The 17,856-nt window shown below is 37.9% G+C and overlaps 1 protein-coding gene across 3 annotated transcripts in view; it reads right to left on the reverse strand.

Annotated features, from left to right (window-relative positions):
* SLC17A1 (solute carrier family 17 member 1) overlaps positions 1 to 17,856 on the reverse strand; it is an 85,614-nt gene that overhangs the window by 47,501 nt on the left and 20,257 nt on the right. For all 3 annotated transcript variants that reach the window (XM_067755793.1, XM_067755791.1, XM_067755792.1), the window contains exons 3-6: positions 14,978 to 15,150; positions 4,753 to 4,986; positions 4,579 to 4,666; positions 4,151 to 4,237 (exon numbers count right to left, since the gene is read on the reverse strand). In XM_067755793.1, coding sequence (XP_067611894.1) covers positions 4,151 to 4,237; positions 4,579 to 4,666; positions 4,753 to 4,986; positions 14,978 to 15,150 — 582 coding nt within the window. The remainder of the gene's footprint in view (positions 1 to 4,150; positions 4,238 to 4,578; positions 4,667 to 4,752; positions 4,987 to 14,977; positions 15,151 to 17,856) is intronic.

Consider the following 17,856-nt stretch of genomic DNA (forward strand, 5'->3'; position numbering starts at 1 on the left):
AAGGAGTTTAGAAGTTATCACTCCCATCCTTACAACAAGGAAAATGTTGAACAAACTAGAAATCAATAACTCTTCTTTGATCCATCAGAGAATTGAGGTCACAGGGCAAACCACTGCCCTCCTGTCTCTAGAGAGACAGACAGATAGATACAGAGAATGACAACTTCCCAGAACAGAAGCCCAGAATCAGAAAACTCCATTGGAACCAGTCAGTTCTAGGGTAGGAAAACCTAGTAATTGATGGCTTGCTTTAGGTTCAGTGTAGACAAGTTTGAGAGATGAAAAGTCTGGGGATGGGGGCCCAGTCTTAAGAAGACCCCTCACACTTTTGTGAGTTTTATCTCCAGAACACCTACCAGGTTCTCACAGTGAATAGAAGAGAAAAATCCCTCCATCCTTACAGGAGAGGAAGGGAAAAGTAGCTATTCTGAATTATGTCTAGAGCATTCTGTTCTTAACAAAAACTGCTCAAAGGGAAACTGTTTTGCCAGAGCCTAACCAACTTAAGGGAAATATCCAATTCCAGCCCCTTCCTCCTGGCTCACTTAAGGAGGGGAAAAAAAAACTGAGAAGGACTTGTGAAGGTCGAGTTCGGGGCAGAGGCTCACTAAAATACTGATACCTAATCACAGCACTATAGAACATTGTCTCCTCATGTACACATCTTACCACCACGTCAAAAGTGTCCTGCACGTTATTGGGAATCCACCTGGAAGAACTGCACATCACAAACCTTATTTAAGAAGGCTCTAGAGAAACTCAAAGACAAGGAAAGACAAAAACAAAGACACCAGAGGAAGCTGTAGCCTCTGAAACTTTTAACCATAGCACACAGTAAGCACAGCCTAACCCTTAGCCAGAAAAACATAAAACCTCACACTAAAGGGTTATTTTTCTCAGTTCCTTTTACCTAGTATATCTTGTTAGCTTTCAACAAGAAAAACATGAGGCACACTAACAGACAAAAAATGTAGTTTGAAGAGACAGAGCAAGCATCAGATCCAGACTGAGACATAGCAGAGGTGCTGGAATGATCAGATCAAGAATTTAAAACAACTTTGATTAAAATGCTTATGGAAAAAGCAGACAACATACAAAAACATGAGTAATGTAAGTAGAGAGATGGAAACGCTAATAAGGAATCAAAAGAAAATGATAGAAATCAAAAACACTGTAACAGAAATGAAGAATGCATTTAACGAGCTCATTAAGAGACTAGACACAGTCGAGGAAAAATCACTGAGCTTCAAGAAATGTCCACAGAAACTTCCAAACCTGAATTGCAAATAGAGTAAAAGAATAAAAAAGAACAGAATATCCAAGAATTGTGGGACAATTACAATAGTGTAGTATACGTGTAACGGGAATATCGGAAAGAGAAGTAAGAGAAAGGAACAGAAGAAATATTTGAAGTAATAATTACTGAGAATTTCCCAAAAGTAATGGTAGACACAAAACCACAGATAGAGGAAGCTCAGAGAACACAAAAAGGATGAATATCAATCAATCAATTTACACGTAGGCATATCATATTCAAACTGCAGAAAATAAAAGAGAAAATTTTGAAAGAAGCCAGAGGAAAGAAAATGACCCAGGTAGTCGGGTTTAAATTTAGAATTCTTAGATTCCACTGGTCACAAATCCCTGGTCACTGATCTGGGACTTGACCTCTTCTGTTCCCACCCAGATCCAGTCCCACACCACTAGGGGTTTTGAATGGCTCTGTATAGAAATTCTTGGCTTCCCCATCATGCTCCATCTACATTCTCTGCAAATAGTTTTACCTGTCACCTCCCAGCCCAGCCTCAATTCAGTGAATGTGGGGAAGAGTCCTGCCAGTTCTGAAAAAGCCTTGGTCGTATATGAGAAAAAAATTCTGGGAGTGATCATTAGAAGGAAAGTCATGGACTCTGATGAGCCTATAATTTTGATGCCATAGACTTCTACCCTATGAAGAAGGCTTGGCTGGAGGGGGGCCAGAATGGGCTCACTACAATGTAGAATCCAAGGCAAGGCCCCTCCTGTCTGGGCTTCAGAGCAGCTCTAGCTCTTATGGAAGCCATAAGTGACCTCGGCAAGGGCTCTCTTGATAGTAGAATAGGTCAGACACTTATAGTCAGATATAAGTTGAGGAGACAGTGGGTGGCTAGGAAGTGGGGGCAGTGGGTGTAGACAGGTTGTTCAATAATTTTGACTATTAAAAGGGAGGTAACTTGAAAGAGACAGCAGGGAAAGGGAGCCATTTTAGAGATTTGAGAGAGTAGTTTTGAGAAGTTTGAAATAGTATTTATGGAGAGAAACATGGCTGGACAGTCAAGCCCTTTTAAGTGCAAATGTGAGTGTATGGTTCAACTTGTTCTGTATGGTAATATTCCCCAGCAATTATCAGCTGCTTAAAAGCAGGTATTATTTTGTTCTTTAAAATAGTATTGATTAGATTTATCTAACTTTATTGAGAAGAGCATTCAAATGGAACCACAAAACATTCTGGTTTTAGTTTGCCTCTGCCACTAACTTGGGCAGGTTATTTCACATCTATGGGCACCGTATGACTCATTGTAAGACTTGTGGCAGTAACACCTAAATCCCTATACTGCTGCCATCTAAGTGATGGCACTCTTCCCCTATTCTAAGTGATAAGAAAAAGCAGATGGGGCAATTCATGGTAAAGCTGTTATCACAGTATAATGCATAGTCCCTTTCTTTGCGCTTCATAGAGCCACCCATGAGAATTGCAAATGACAAATGTTGCTGTATACATGTGTATGATGTTGAAATATGAATACACCATGAATATTGGAGCTCACCCAACTTTTGATCAGCAATGTTGGGCAGCGTTAATTACTGAAAAGTTTTTCTTACATGGAGCCGAAACTTCACCTCCCTATAATTACCTGCGTATTAATTTTAGTTTTGTAATGCAGAGCAGGTATGCATTTCTCTTACATGAGAGTCCTGCAAGGCATGCCTGCTCAAGTTTTCATTTCACCAGGTTAGACAGTTCCAAGTCTTCCAGCCCTTTCCTGACATAGGGTTTGTGTAATATCACTATACTGACCATTACTTACTACTGATGACTAATGCAGTGATGAAGAACAATGAAATTGTGAGGATGGAAGACATGCCTCTGTCATTTGCTCACTGTGGGTATCGGGGGTTCCCTGTTTGTCCCTCTAGATCCACTCTCCACCCTTCTTTACTCTGCTTTGGCCACAGATGGCTGACTTGAATGAATATCAACCGGCCCCTATGTTCTCTGCTTTCCAGATAGATTTAGGCAGCAGAAAGCTTGAGCAGAAGATGAGAGGGAGAGAGTTGAATGAGATTAAGGTGTCTCTTTCTCTAGTTATCACCTTCTCTAGCATTGCCTCAGTCTATATGCTCTTTTATGAAAAGTCATGGGTCCTCTCAAGGCAGCCATCTCTACAGGACTCTCTCCTAGTAGATTCCCATCATCTACACCCTTGCTTGCCCTTTTGGACCTGGGGATGGTATTAGCTTCCATTTTGCTAGCACCTGATTACTGCTCTATCCATTTGATTCTGCCACATCTTTATTTACCACTTTAAAGAATCACTTTGTAATAGATCCTTTTGAATTAAGTCTCTGTAATTTTCCTTACATATCAAACGTGCACAATAGCACCCATCCACAGTCCCTTATCCACAAATCTGAAACCAAGATTTGAAAGCCAAAAGTGATTTTCTAACTTATTTAGAAACCTCAATCCTTTATAGTTTTTCATTTATTCCAATTTATGAGAATTTCATGTTTCACTTCAGAAATTAATGTGTTTGATTATGAGATGATGCTCTAAATTCTGCTTGGGATGTTAAGTATAAATAGTATACTCCTATTATCTTTGATCTATTCTGATCATCCCTTTCCCCAAGAGTTTCATGTAAGGGATATATATCTGTAGCATCGATGTTGTAGAATTGTGAAATTATATACAGTAATGCACGTAGAGTTCTGAGCATGATGTCTTGCTTATAATAAGAAATTCATGAATGTTGACTGCTCTTTTTCCTTCAATGGGATTTATGAGTTTTAATATTGCTAACTTCATATAAACTACTGTATTCCATTTTTAGTTTTAAGTTTTAAAAATTCTGAATAATGGCTGGGATTTTTATAGAAAGAGACTCACCAAAAATATAAAAGACCATAGGCCATCCCAGGGAGTCACAGATGAATCCTGTTATAAGTAGGACAACACAGGGTCCTAGCAGAAGTCCTAATCAGAAGGCACAAAGAACACCCCCAATGAATGCAGGCATCTGGAAGTAGAAATAATGTAGTCTCATGGTAGCAGTGAACAATTTATAGTGAAATATTTGTATAACGTATAACACCGAACAGAAGAAAATAATAAAATATTTGCTTTTCTCTCTTTTCTCTGTTGTTTGAGATAAGGAAGCCTCTTCTCCAGCCCAGACAATTTCCATATCTTTAAAGTGAGGATGGTTTCCAAAGCCCTTGACAGTTCAAAACATACATGTTTCTTATGGCTCTAGGGCAGCACATGCTACAGTGAGATGACAATGAGATTAAACATTCTAGGCCCCTAGTCATTACCTGATAAACTCAGAGAGGTAAGTCGGACTTGTTCCAAGGGAGGAGCCCACTTGATCCATACTACTTGCTGAGTTGTTAATGCTATCCCCTGAAAGAAGAACGATTAGAACATTTGATCTCTGACACTTTCTGTGAATTTAAGCTCTTGGTTCAGTTTTTGTATCATCTTAATACCTGGAATAGTCCCTGGATTACTCGGCATATGATGACCAAAGCTTCTCCAAATTCAGCTGCCAGTGGGATGAGCACAGTAAACAGAGAGCTGAGGAACAATGCGGAACCAACCATTTTCTTTAAGGAGTATATTCCAGATAAGTATCCAGCAGGAATTTGGCTGATGAGAATACCGTAGAAGATGGAACTTAACATGATCCCCTGGATTTCAGTGCTCCAGTTATACACAGGGTTCTGAAAGGAAAAAGGAGACACATCTAGCCACTCTGCAGATGATTTTCTATGATGTTCAGGAATATGGGAAAACTGGTCTTCCAGCGTACCCCACGTAAAATAGCTGTCCTCTGCCTAACACCCTCTATTATGGGACTTCTTTATTCCTAATAACATCATTATCTGTGTGTAATTACATTTTATCATTGGTACCCTCAACTATAACGAAAAGTCTTTGCAGTCAAGGGCATCATTTGTACCACCCATACCTGTCACAGCATAGACGTTTAATACTTGCTTTTTAAAAAAATTTTAGATATAATTGGCAGATTATATTAGTTTCAGGTGTACAACATAATGATTTGATATTTGTATATACTGAGAAATGATCATAAGTCTAGTTAACATCCATCACTATATATATAGTTGTGATGAAAACTTTTAAGATCTACTCTCTTAGCAACTTTCAACTATACAATACAGTATCATTAACTATAGTCACCATGCTATATGCTACACCCCCATAAAAATTTTTTTAAAGATTTATTTTGATGTGGACCATTTTTAAAAATATTTTATTGAATTTGTTACAACACTGCTTCTGTTTTGGGTTTTTGGCCGCCAGCCTCATGGGATCTTAGCTCCCCAACCAGGGATTGAAACCACACCCTCTCACTGGAAGGCAAAGTCTTAACCACTGGACCACCAGGGAGGTCCCCCCATAACTTATTTTATAGCTGGAAGTTTGCACTTTTTAACTCTCTTTACCCATTTTGCCCAACACCACCCATCCCCGATCCCCTGCTACTGGCAACCAGCAGCCTGTTCTCTGTAACCAGGAGCTCAGATTCATTTGTTTGTTTAGATTCCACATATAAACAAGATCGTATAGTATTTGTCTTTGTCTGATTTATTTCACTTAGCACAATACACTCAAGGTCCATTCATGTTGTCGCAAATGGCAAGATTTCTTACTTTTTATGACTGAATAATATTCCATTGTATATATACAGTGCATTTGCATTATCCATTCATCCTTGGATGGATCCTTAGGCTGTTGTAAATAATGCTGCAATGAACATGGGGGTGTAGATATTTTTTCAAGTTAGTGTTTTTATTTTCTTAGGATAAATACCCAGAACTAGAATTGCTGGATATGGTAATTTAATTTTTAAGTTTTTGAAGAACCTTCATACTGTTTTCCATAGTGACTGCACTAATTTACATTATACCATCAGTGCACTAGGGTTCCCTTCTCTCCACATCTTAGTCAACACTTGATATTGCTTGTCTTTTTGATAATAGCCATGTTGACAGGTATGAGGTGATACCTTGTGGGTTTGATTTGCATTTCCCTGATGATGTTGGGCACCCTCTCATGTGCCTGTTGACAATTTGTCTGTCTTTTCTGGAAAAATGTCTATTCAGATCCTCTGCCCATTTTTTTTTTTTTTTTTTTTGGTACGCGGGCCTCTCACTGTTGTGGCCTCTCCCATTGCAGAGCACAGGCTCCAGACGCACAGGCTCAGTGGCCATGGCTCATGGGCCTAGCTGCTCCACGGCGTGTGGGATCTTCCCGGACCAGGGCACGAACCCATGTCCCCTGCATCGGCAGGCGGACTCTCAACCACTGCGCCACCAGGGAAACCCCTCTGCCCATTTTTTGATTTTTTTTTTTTTTTGCAATAGAGTTGTATGAGTTCTTCATATATTTTGGATACCAATCTCTTATCAGATATGATTTGCAAATATTTTCTCTTATTCAGTAGGTTGCCTTTTCATTTTGTTGACGGTTTCCTTTGCCGTGCAGAAGCTTTTTAGTTTGATGTAGTCTCACTTGTGTATTTTTGCTTTTGTTGCCATTGATTTTGATGTAAAATCCAAAAAATCATAGCCAAGACTAATGTCAGTGAGCTTTTCACCTATGTTTTCTTCTAGTTTTATGTTTTTAGGTCTTAATGTTCCAATGTTGGATTCATTTTGAGTTAAATTTTGTGTGCATTATAAGATAGTGGCTCAGTTTCCCCAACACTATATATTGAAGAGATTGTCTTTTCATCATTTTATATTCTTGCCTCCTTTGTCATAGATTAATTGCCCAAATACGTATGGGTTTATTTCTGGGCTATCTACACTGCTTCGCTGATTGACGTGTCTGAGTTTATGCAAATACCATACTTTTTTGATTACTATAGCTTTGGGATGTAGTTTGAAATCAGGAAGCTTGATGCCTCTAGCTTTGTTTTTCTTTCTCATTATTTCTTTGGCTATTCTGGGCCTTTTGCAGTTGCATACAAATTGTAGTACTGTTTGATCTATTTCTGTGAAAAAGGCAATTGGAATTTTGATGATTACATCTAATCTGTAGACATTTTAACAATATGAATTCTTTCAATCCATGAGCACAAAATATCTTTCCATTTACTTGTGTCTTCTTCAGTTTCTTTCATCAGCGTCATACAGTTTTCAGTGCATAGGTGTTTAACCTTCTTGGTTAAATTTATTCCTGTATATTTTAGTCTTTTTGATGCAATTAGAATCGTTTTCTTAATTTTGTTTCTGCTAGTTTGTTAATAGTGTATAGAAATGCAACAGATTTTTGTATATTGATTTCGTATCTTACAACTTTACTGAATTCAATTTTATTCTAACAGTTTCCTTAGTGGAGTCTTCAGGATTTTCTATATATAATATCATGTCACCTGCAAATAGTGATAATTTTACTTCTTCCTTTTCAATTTGGATGCTTTTTTTTTTTCCTTGCCTAATTGCTCTGGTGAGGACTTCCAATACTATGTTGAATAAAAGTGGTGGGAGTGGGAATCACTGTTTTATTCCTGATATTAGAGGAAAAGCTTTCAGATTTTCACCATTGAGTATGATGTTATCTGTGGTCTTGTTATACATGGTCTTTATTATGTTGAGGTACATTCCCTCTACACTCACTTGTTTAGAATTTTGGATATTAATTTTGTCAAACCCTGATGGCCACCAGAGCCAGATGATCAAGGCATCAGCTGTTAAAAAGAAAAAAAAATCGGGTGCCAGAACAAGAGGCCAGATGAATGTAAAAGCTCCCTTTTGGGAGATACTGGCTCTCCAGAGCACAGCAAAGAGAGAACATAAGGATGGCATCTGCTGGTCTCCATCCCCAAAGAGAACTCCAGCAGGCCCTAGATGTGTGTTAAATTAGATGCCCACCCCTCAGGCCAACAGTTTATGGTAAGCAAATAAGCCTCTTTCATAGAACATCTTGGTGCTTTTCAAATGGTTGCCTCTGTCCTGTGCTCTGGGGTAGGTGAGTTCATGTGCAAGCCCTTTAAGAACCATTTCTCAGTTCACTATACCCTGTGGGACCTGTGTATATGAGCCCTGTTGGCTTTCAGAGCTAGATATGTGGGTGGCGTATCTCTCAGGCACAGGTCTTAAAAGTTGGCATGCCCATTGTGGGGTTCAAACTCTTCACTCCTCAGGGTTGCCTTGCTGGGTCGCCTTGCCAGGGGTGGGGTTTACAGTGAGATTGTGTCTCAGCATTTCCTCTTGGTTGTGGGCTTTTTCTTGTTCGCCCGATGTGTAGGAGTTACCCAGCTTTCAATTTTTTTTCCAGACGAAGTTGTTCCATATGTAGCTGTATATTTGGTGTGTCTGTATGAAGAGGTGAGTCCAGACTTTTCTACCTCTCCATCTTCAACATCTCTAATACTTGTTTCTTGAATGTTTGTAAAAAACATGTAAACTCTTCTGTAGAGTGCCATGTAATACTACATTTACTGCAATCATTAATTTCCTCCTGCCCCTTCTCACCCTCTAATTTCTCTATTCAGTTAACCTCATTCACAAAACAACATTTTCCCTCCACACACATGATCCCAGAGAGAAAAGTAGCAATTGAGAGAATATCAAATCATGAAGAGGAGTTCTCAGGCTGAACTATGGAAATAATTGAATGGGATAGTGAAGGAAAAAGACCATTTCTCTTCTTTTGCTTGGCTCTGATGTGGCATGTTTTGTTGTCTGTCTTGGGAGTGGTTTCCTGTCAATTCTTAGGCTAGGTGGTCTTCCATAAATTTGTTGCATTATTAAAGTTGATATAAGAAATTCTGAACATTGAACTTATACCTGGGGCTATGAGGAGGCTGTGCTATTCTTGGATCCACTGAACAGGGAGAAGCCTTAATTTTAGTAGGTGATGACAAGATAAAGCCTCTTTGGTTATGTGTATGATAGTCTGCTTCTCTGAACTTTCTCTGCACTTGCATAATTAGTTTTTATATTAAGAAATGAAGAGTTTTGTTAAATAAAGAATGAATGTTCTTAATGAAATTTTTGGCTGACTGAAATAGTGAAATAGGTAGGAGTCCATGTGTTTGTTCTCTCATCACTGTTACTTTCACCCTTCATCCCTTTTTTTTCCCCTCCCTTTCTCAAATCTCTGTCATCCTGTAGCTGTGGCCTCTGTATAGTGATGTCTCTTCCTGATAGAAAGGACTTTCATGAGAGATCTGGTAGGAGTACAACTCTGAGAATATTGAATAGTGAGAGGCATCCGTAGAGTAGCCAAGGGAGCATGGAAGCTCCAGATCTCTTCCATTGGTTGGAAGCTACTCAGAGGATGGAACAAGATGCTCTGCCATTTTTTTCTAAATCACAGGAATTTCGCCAAGGAAATCAATATTCACTCTTACCCACATCAGGTGCCAGCACACATTTGTTCAACTCTCCCTGTGCAGATTATTCAGAATATTGGGTTGTTTTTCTAATGGCATAAAGCCATCACTCTTCACAGCAGGATGTAAAAAAAAAGAAAAAATCCCACCATAGTTGAATTAAAACTGCTGAACTCATAAACTCCCCACACCAGAAGGATAAAACCTAAGTTGCATTAACTAGTTGTCATTAAACAAAGTGCTACATATATAAATGTTTAAATTATCCTATATAAATCTTAGGAATAAATATATATACATCTGTATGAGTCATATAAATGAGCAAGTAGATAATATCTACTTGTAAAATGGACTAAGTGTATCAATAGATAATTTATGAGAGAAAAATGGAAATGATCAATAAGTATAGATCACAGAAATATAAAAATGTGCACATTCATTAATAATAAAAAATTTAAAGTTATGGCAGAATTTCTATTGGATTAGTAAATTTTAAATAGAATAATTATACATATTCCTTGGCTGTTGTGGCAGAGGGAAGACTGATAGAGAATACTCCTCATTTATGTGTCACACTTTTTCTCATCTTCCTTCCTTTTCCTTTCTATACTCAGTGTCCCTTACTGCGGTCTCTGTGGTTCCTATTCACTGTTTTCCTTGTTATTTTGTCTTCTTTCCTAAAATGTTCTGTCTCATTTTATCATAATCCTTTTCTGAGTTCTGTTAATTTCCTTTTTTCTTCCCCATTCATCTTCTGTCTGAACATAGACTGCTACCACCTGGCTATCTCTGCTTTGAGCTCCTGGATGTGCTGCACTGTAGTGTTCCTTCCATAGCTAGAGTTGCTTTCCTAGTTTTTAGGTTCATTTGTAATTTCAGGTTACATTTTAGATCTGCTTTGGGAAAATGATATCCTGGTGAGTTTCATACTTGAGAATAAGTATGTGCTCTGTTTCTTCATCTAGTACCTTTGTAGAGCAGCAAACTGAAATCCTTTCCTGTGACTCATATTTGAAGATCAAATGTCCTGGATTATAGCAGCAGGTTCCACGGTGGGTGGGGGTGGGGGTGAATGTGCCAAAGAAATGTTTCAAGCTCCACAGCCTGAGCTGCCTCTTCTTTTGCTACAGCAAAGGAAATAAAATACAGCCTTTGTGAGTAGCCATCTCTCTTGCCTCTTCTTTTGCTACAGTGAAGGAAATGAAGTACAGCCTTTGTGAGTAGTCATCTCTCTAGAGTATGGGATTCTCGATATTTAAACCAAGGCAATGGAATACTACAAATATTTAAGAATTAAAGAAAAAAATTTTGAATAGGTTTTGACAGATTTTTTGAGGTACAATTGACACAATAAATTGTATATTTAATCTTTGTCATAAAGTGTACAACTTGCTAAATTTTTAAATGTGTACACTCATGAAACCATCATCAGAATCAAGATGATGAACATATTATTCACCTCCAAAAGTTTTCTTACTCCTTGTAATTCCTCCCTTCTGCTCCTCCACTGCCAATGATCTGCTTTGTCATCATTTCCTAGAAGTTTTATATATAAATGGAGTCATACAGTATGTACTATTTCTTTTTATCTAGCTTAGTTGACTCAGCATAATAAGAGTGGCATCCATGTTGGCCTGTGTATCAATAGTTCATCCCTTTTTTTTTTTTTGTGGTACGCGTACCTCTCACTGTTGTGGCCTCTCCCATTGCAGAGCACAGGCTCTGGACATGCAGGCTCAGTGGCCATGGCTCACGGGCCCAGCCGCTCCGTGGCATGTGGGATCCTCCCGGACCGGGGCACAAACCCGCGTCCCCTGCATCGGCAGGCGGACTCTCAACCACTGTGCCACCAGGGAAGACCCCCATCCCTTTTTAGTACTAAGCAGTACTCCATTTTATGGACGGGACATAGTTTGTGCATTCATTCACCTACTGATGAACGTGTTGGTTGTTTCCAATTTTTTGCTATTACAAATAAAGCTACAATGAGAATCTATATATACATCTCTATATGGACACATGCTTTCATTTCTCTTTAGTAGCAGTGGAATGGCTGGATCATACGGTAGCTATATGCTTAACTAAACTGGTTGTACCATTGTGAATTATCACCAGCAGTGTAGAAGACTTCCAGTTCCTCCACATTCTTACAACACTTATGTCCAATCTTTATAATTTTGGCCATTTGAATTGGTGTGTAGTCATATCAGGCCTTTCACTGTTGTGGCCTCTCCTGTTGAGGAGCACAGGCTCTGGATGCACAGGCTCAGTGGCCAGGACTCACGGGCCTAGCTGCTCCATGGCATGTGGGATCTTCCTGGACCAGGGCATGAACCCGTGTCCCCTGCATCGGCAGGCAGAATCTCAACCACTGCGCCCCCAGGGAAGGCCCATGTATCATCTTTGATGAAGCGTCTATTCACATCTTTTCCCCATTTTTGTGCTGCGTTGTTGGTTTCATTTATTATTGAGTTTTGATAAACTTCCGTTACTAGATATGATTTTCAAAAATTTACCACTGTCTCTGGTTTGTCTTTTCAGTCTTTTAACAGTGTTTTTTTGAATTTTGGTGAAGTCCAATTTTTTTGTTTCTTCTTTTGTGAATCATGAAAAAAATCAGTAGTTCATAGGTGTGTGAGTCTATTTCTGGACACTCTGTTCTATTTCAATGATTACTTTTCTGTCTTTATGCTAATAACACACTGTCTTGATAACTGTAGCTTTATAACAAAGTCTTAAAATCAGGTAGGTAGCGTTATTCCTGTAACTATTGATTTTTTGCCAAACTTAAAAGACAATTCAGTGGAGAAAGAAGTCTTTTCAACAAATGATGCTAGAACAGTTGTACACACATATGTAAAAAAGGATCTTCAACATAACATATAAAAAAATTGAAAAAATGAATATTTAAATGTAAAACCTGAAATTATAAAACTTCTAGAAGAAAACATAACAGATATTTTTACTTTGGGCTATGCAAAGATTTATTAGATATAAAGCCAGAAGAAGTTTTGGTAAAACCAACAGAAGTTCTTTATGCAGAAGGAAAATTATATAGTTCAGAAACTTGTATCTACATTTAAAAAAGAAGAGCATGAAGAAAGAATAAATGAAGGTGTAATTTATATTATTTTGAATTGATGCAAAAGATACCTACTTGTTTAAAGCAATAATGTAATTCTGTATTGGGCATTTATAGCATATGGATAAGGGAAATGAATAGCAGCAGTGTCACAAAAGATGGGAGAGAAGAATTAAGAATACTCTGTTACAAAGTGCCTGCATTACACATGAAGCAGTAAAGTGTTATTTGATGGTGGATTTCTATTATTTAAAAATGTATATTGTAAACCCTAGGGAAACTATTAAAACAGTTTTTTTTTTAAGTATAAATGATACATCAAGAGAAGAAATAAAATTGAATCATATAGGGCTTCCCTATATGGTGGCGCAGTTGTTGAGAGTCCGCCCGCCGATGCAGGGGACATGGGTTCGTGCCCTGGTCCGGGAAGATCCCACATGCTTCAGAGTGGCTGGGCCTGTGAGCCATGGCTGCTGAGCCTGCATGACCAGAGCCTGTGCTCCACAATGGGAGAGGCCACAACAGTGAGAGGCCTGCGTATAACAAAAAAAAAAAAAAAAAAAATTGAATCATATAAAATGCTCAATTATACCAAGATAAGGCAAAAAAAGGAGTGGAAAAAAGAAACGTAACAAAGAACAGACGTAACAAATAGAAAACAGTTACCAATTTTATATTTGTCTTTTCTCCTTTTAGTTCTAGCAGTTTTAGCCTTCTGTATTTTGCTGCTTTGTTAGAGACATACATGTTTAGGATTGCTGTTAGAGACATACATCGTTAGGATTATTATGTCTCCTTGGAGAATTGACCCCTTTATCATCAGACAGTGCCCTCTTTGTCTCTGATAATCTTCCTTGATATAAATTCTGCTCTGTCTGAAATTAATATAGCTCCCTCAGTTTTTCTTTGCTTGAAAATGTCTTTATTCTCTTTGACTTTTGAGGTAATTTCATTGGATATAGAATTCTAGTTTGGCAGGTGTCTTTTTTTTTCTTTCAATACTTTAAAGAGTTCATTTCTCTCTTCACGTTTGAGTGGTGTCTGATAAGAAGTCTTCCGTAATTCTTATCCTCTTCCTCTGTAGGTGATTCTTGCCTCTAGCTTCATTCAAGAAGTTCTCTTTGTCTTAGTTTTCTGCAATTTAAATATGTATGTCTGGGTGGTTGTTCTTGTTGTTGATGATTATTTTTCTTTTTAATATTTATCCTGTTTGGTGTTCTCTGAGCTTCTTGGATTTGTGGCTTGGTGTCTGCCATTAATTTCAAAAAGTTCTCAGCCATTAATTTTTCAAATATTTCTTCTTCCCATTTTTTCCTACTCTTCCTGGTGTTCTAGTCATGCATATGTTACAACTTTTGGTATTGTCCACAGTTCTGAGATGTTCTGTTTGTTTATTTATTTATTTATTTATTTATTTATTAAATTCTCTTTCATTTCAGATTGGGAAGTTCCTATTGACCTATATTCAAGTTCATTGATCCTTTCCTCAGCTGTGTTGAGATTACTTATAAGCCCATCAAGGCATTCTTTGTACCTGTTACAGTTGCCATGATTTCTACTATTTCTTTTTTATATTTTCTAATAATATCCATCTCTCTGCTAACACTACCTATGTGGTATTGTATGTTGTCATTTTTTTCCCATTAGTGTCCTTGACATATTAATTATAGTTATTTTAAATTCCCTGTCTAGGAATTCCTACATATGTGTCAAATCTGAGCCTGGTTCTGATGCTTATGTTAAAAAAAATCAGGGTGCAGTACACTTCATATAGTGTTATTTTTAATGTAAATAGGGGTGATAATAAGAAAATATTTTCTTATTTGCCTGTGTATTCATAAAGGGACATAGGAAGAGTATAGTGGAAAATACTTTTCCCACCTATTTTCATTTTTTTCTGTACTACATCTTCTGAAAGGTATCAACTCATTACATTACATAGATGAAATTAATGAAACATGTAAATGTACTGTATGTTAAAAATGTAAATAAGAAAGAAAAAGTGTCTTGACTTCTACTTCTCATTTAAGATGCTTTCCTTTTCTCTCTTGTCCAAACTTCTCTTGCCCTTTACAAATACTGAGACATATTTTAGTTGTGGGACATGTTTATTTAGGTTACTACTGGCAAGACAGATCAAGACTTGAGCTTCTTTCTTTAATAATTACTGTCATATCAATTATGATAACATTCAACCTCTCCACAAATTAGTTAGCAAGATAGGATTTTAAACTTATGACTGTCTATAATATTTTTGATATACCTTTATGTTATCCTGTGGCTCCTTTGTGGAGGTGTTGGACAAACCATGTGGCTCTGTGCTGTTCACCATGGCTATCATTGTGAGGCTCATACACACACGCTGTGACATTACTATAACATTACAGAGGAGCAGTAAGAGAGCAATTCCATAACGAATGGAACAAAAATTTGGAACTGGAATGTAGAACAGAAAGTATCCATCATTAACACATCTGAGGTAAAAACATAATTTAACTTTAGGAAGTGCCACTTAGAAATTTGGACCCCTATATATTAATTAAAATTTTTATTGTACTAACTGGCTTTTGAGAATTCATGACACAATAAGAAGATGTGGGACTGATCTTATAATTTCATACCCCCTAAAATATAATCCCTAATAGAACGTCCCAGAAAATTGAGCCAGTCCTTGAAGGACTTTGGCTCATGTCTATTTTAAAGGGACCATTTACAAATACCCTGAGTTACTCTTGGAAGTAAGTCCCCTGAACAACAAAAAAGACCTTCCCTCAAGTAAACTGCTTTATTCTCAAAACTTATATGATTAGTCTGGTTGAGAAAATCATATGTGCACATTGCAGAGAAAAACAGCACTTAAAAAAATGTAATGTATTTGAAGTAGTTTCAAGCTAGAGTAATCAGTGTAGTGTTGGTGAAAGGCCAAACAAATTCATCAATAGGAGAAAGTAGGGAGTCCAGAAAGAGAGGAGTATAAATAACCATATGCTTTTGAATAAATACACTAATGCAAATCAATGGAGGCAAGTACAGTCTTTTCAACAAATGGCACTTTATCAAGAGAAATAAAAATATGTGTCTACAAAAGGCTTGTACTGAAATGTTTATAGCAGCTTTATTCAAAATAGCTGGATATTTGGAATGGATGAACATACCATAGTGAATTAATACAATTTTACTCAGATATTATCATATTCATATATTATCACATATCATTATATTATATATATTATATGATATATAATATATATTATATGATATTATATATCATATATCATGATATATCATATATCATGATATATATGTAATATCATATGATAATATATCATATATCATTATCATATATCATTATATGATATATTATCATATATCATATTACTCAGTAATATGATATTACTCAGAAATACAAAGTAAGGAAACACTGATACACTCAACAATCTGGATGAATCTCAACAAAAATATTGTCAGCTGAAGAAGCTAGACACCAAAGAGTGCATACTATTTTTATGCATACTATTTCTATGAATTTCAAAAGTGGGCAAAATTAATTTATGTGGCTAGATATTACAATAACAATTACCTCTTGGTGAGGAGGGCAAAAGGACATGAAGGGACTTTAATGTAGTGTTCTGTGAGTCTTGTTTGTAAGTTTATACATTTTTCAAAACACATCTAAGATTATCCAACAGCAACAACAACCACAACTGGCATTGGGAGAGGAAACAAAATGGCGGAGTAGAAGGACATGCTCTCACTCCCTCTTGTGAGAACACCAGAATCACAACTAGTTGCTGGACAGTCATTGATAGGAAGACACTGGAACTCACCAAAAAAAAAAAAAATACCCCACATCCAAAGACAAAGGAGAAGCCACAATGAGATGGTAGGAGGGGCACAATCACGGTAAAATCAAATCCAATAACTGCCGGGTGGGTGACTTACACACTGCTGAACACTTATACCACAGAAGTCCACCCACTGGAGTGAAGGTTCTGAGCCCCACGTCAGGCTTCCCAACCTGGGGGTCTGGCAACGGGAGGAGGAATTCCTAGAGAATCAGACTTTGAAGGCTAGTGGGATTTGACTGCAGGACTTTGACAGGACTGGGGGAAACAGAGACTCCACTCTTGGAGGGCACACACAAAGTAGTGTGCACCTCAGGACCCAGGGGAAGTAGCAGTGACCCCAGGGAAGAATGAACCAGAGCTACCTGCTAGTGTTGGAGGGTTTCCTGCAGAAGCAGGGGGTGGCTGTGGCTCACCGTATGGGAAAAGGACACTGGCAGCAGAAGTTCTGGGAAGTACTCCTTTGTGCGAGCCCTGCCAGAGTCTGCCATTAGCCCCACCAAAGAGCCCAGGTAGGCTCCAGTGTTGGGTTGCCTCAGGCCAAACAACCAACAGGGAGAGAACAACAGGGAGAGAACCCAGCCCCACACATCGACAGTCAAGCATATTAAAGTTTTACTGAGCTCTGCCCACCAGAGCAACAACCAGCTCTACCCACCGCAAGTCCCTCCCATCAGGAAACTTACACAAGCCTCTTAGATAGCCTCATCTACCAGAGGGCAGACAGCAGAAGCAAGAAGAACAACAATCCTGCAGCCTGTGGAACAAAAACCTCATTCACAGTAAGATAGAGAAGATGAAAAGGCAGAGGGCTATGTACCAGACGAAGGAACAAAATAAAACCCCAGAAACACAACTAAATGAAGTGGAGATAGACAACCTTCCAGAAAAAGAATTCAGAATTATGTCAGTGAAGATGATCCAGAACCTCAGAAAAAGAATGGAGGCAAAGATCGAGAAGACTCAAGAAATGTTTAACAAAGACCTGGAAGAATTAAAGAAGAAACAAACAGAGATGAACAATACAATAACTGAAAAGAAAACTACACTAGAAGAAATCAATAGCAGAATAACTGAGGCAGAAGAACGGATAAATGACGTGGAAGACAGAATGGTGGAATTCACTGCTGTGGAAGAGAATAAAGAAAAAAGAATAAAAAGAAATGAAGACAGCCTAAGAGACCACTGGGACAACAATAAACACAACAACATTCGCATTATAGGTGTACCAGAAGGAGAAGAGAGAGAGAAAGGACCAGAGAAAATATTTGAAGAGATTATAGTCAAAAAATTCCCT

The sequence above is a fragment of the Pseudorca crassidens genome, chromosome 10 (genome assembly GCF_039906515.1).
Source record: "Pseudorca crassidens isolate mPseCra1 chromosome 10, mPseCra1.hap1, whole genome shotgun sequence".
Classification (NCBI taxonomy): domain Eukaryota; kingdom Metazoa; phylum Chordata; class Mammalia; order Artiodactyla; family Delphinidae; genus Pseudorca; species Pseudorca crassidens.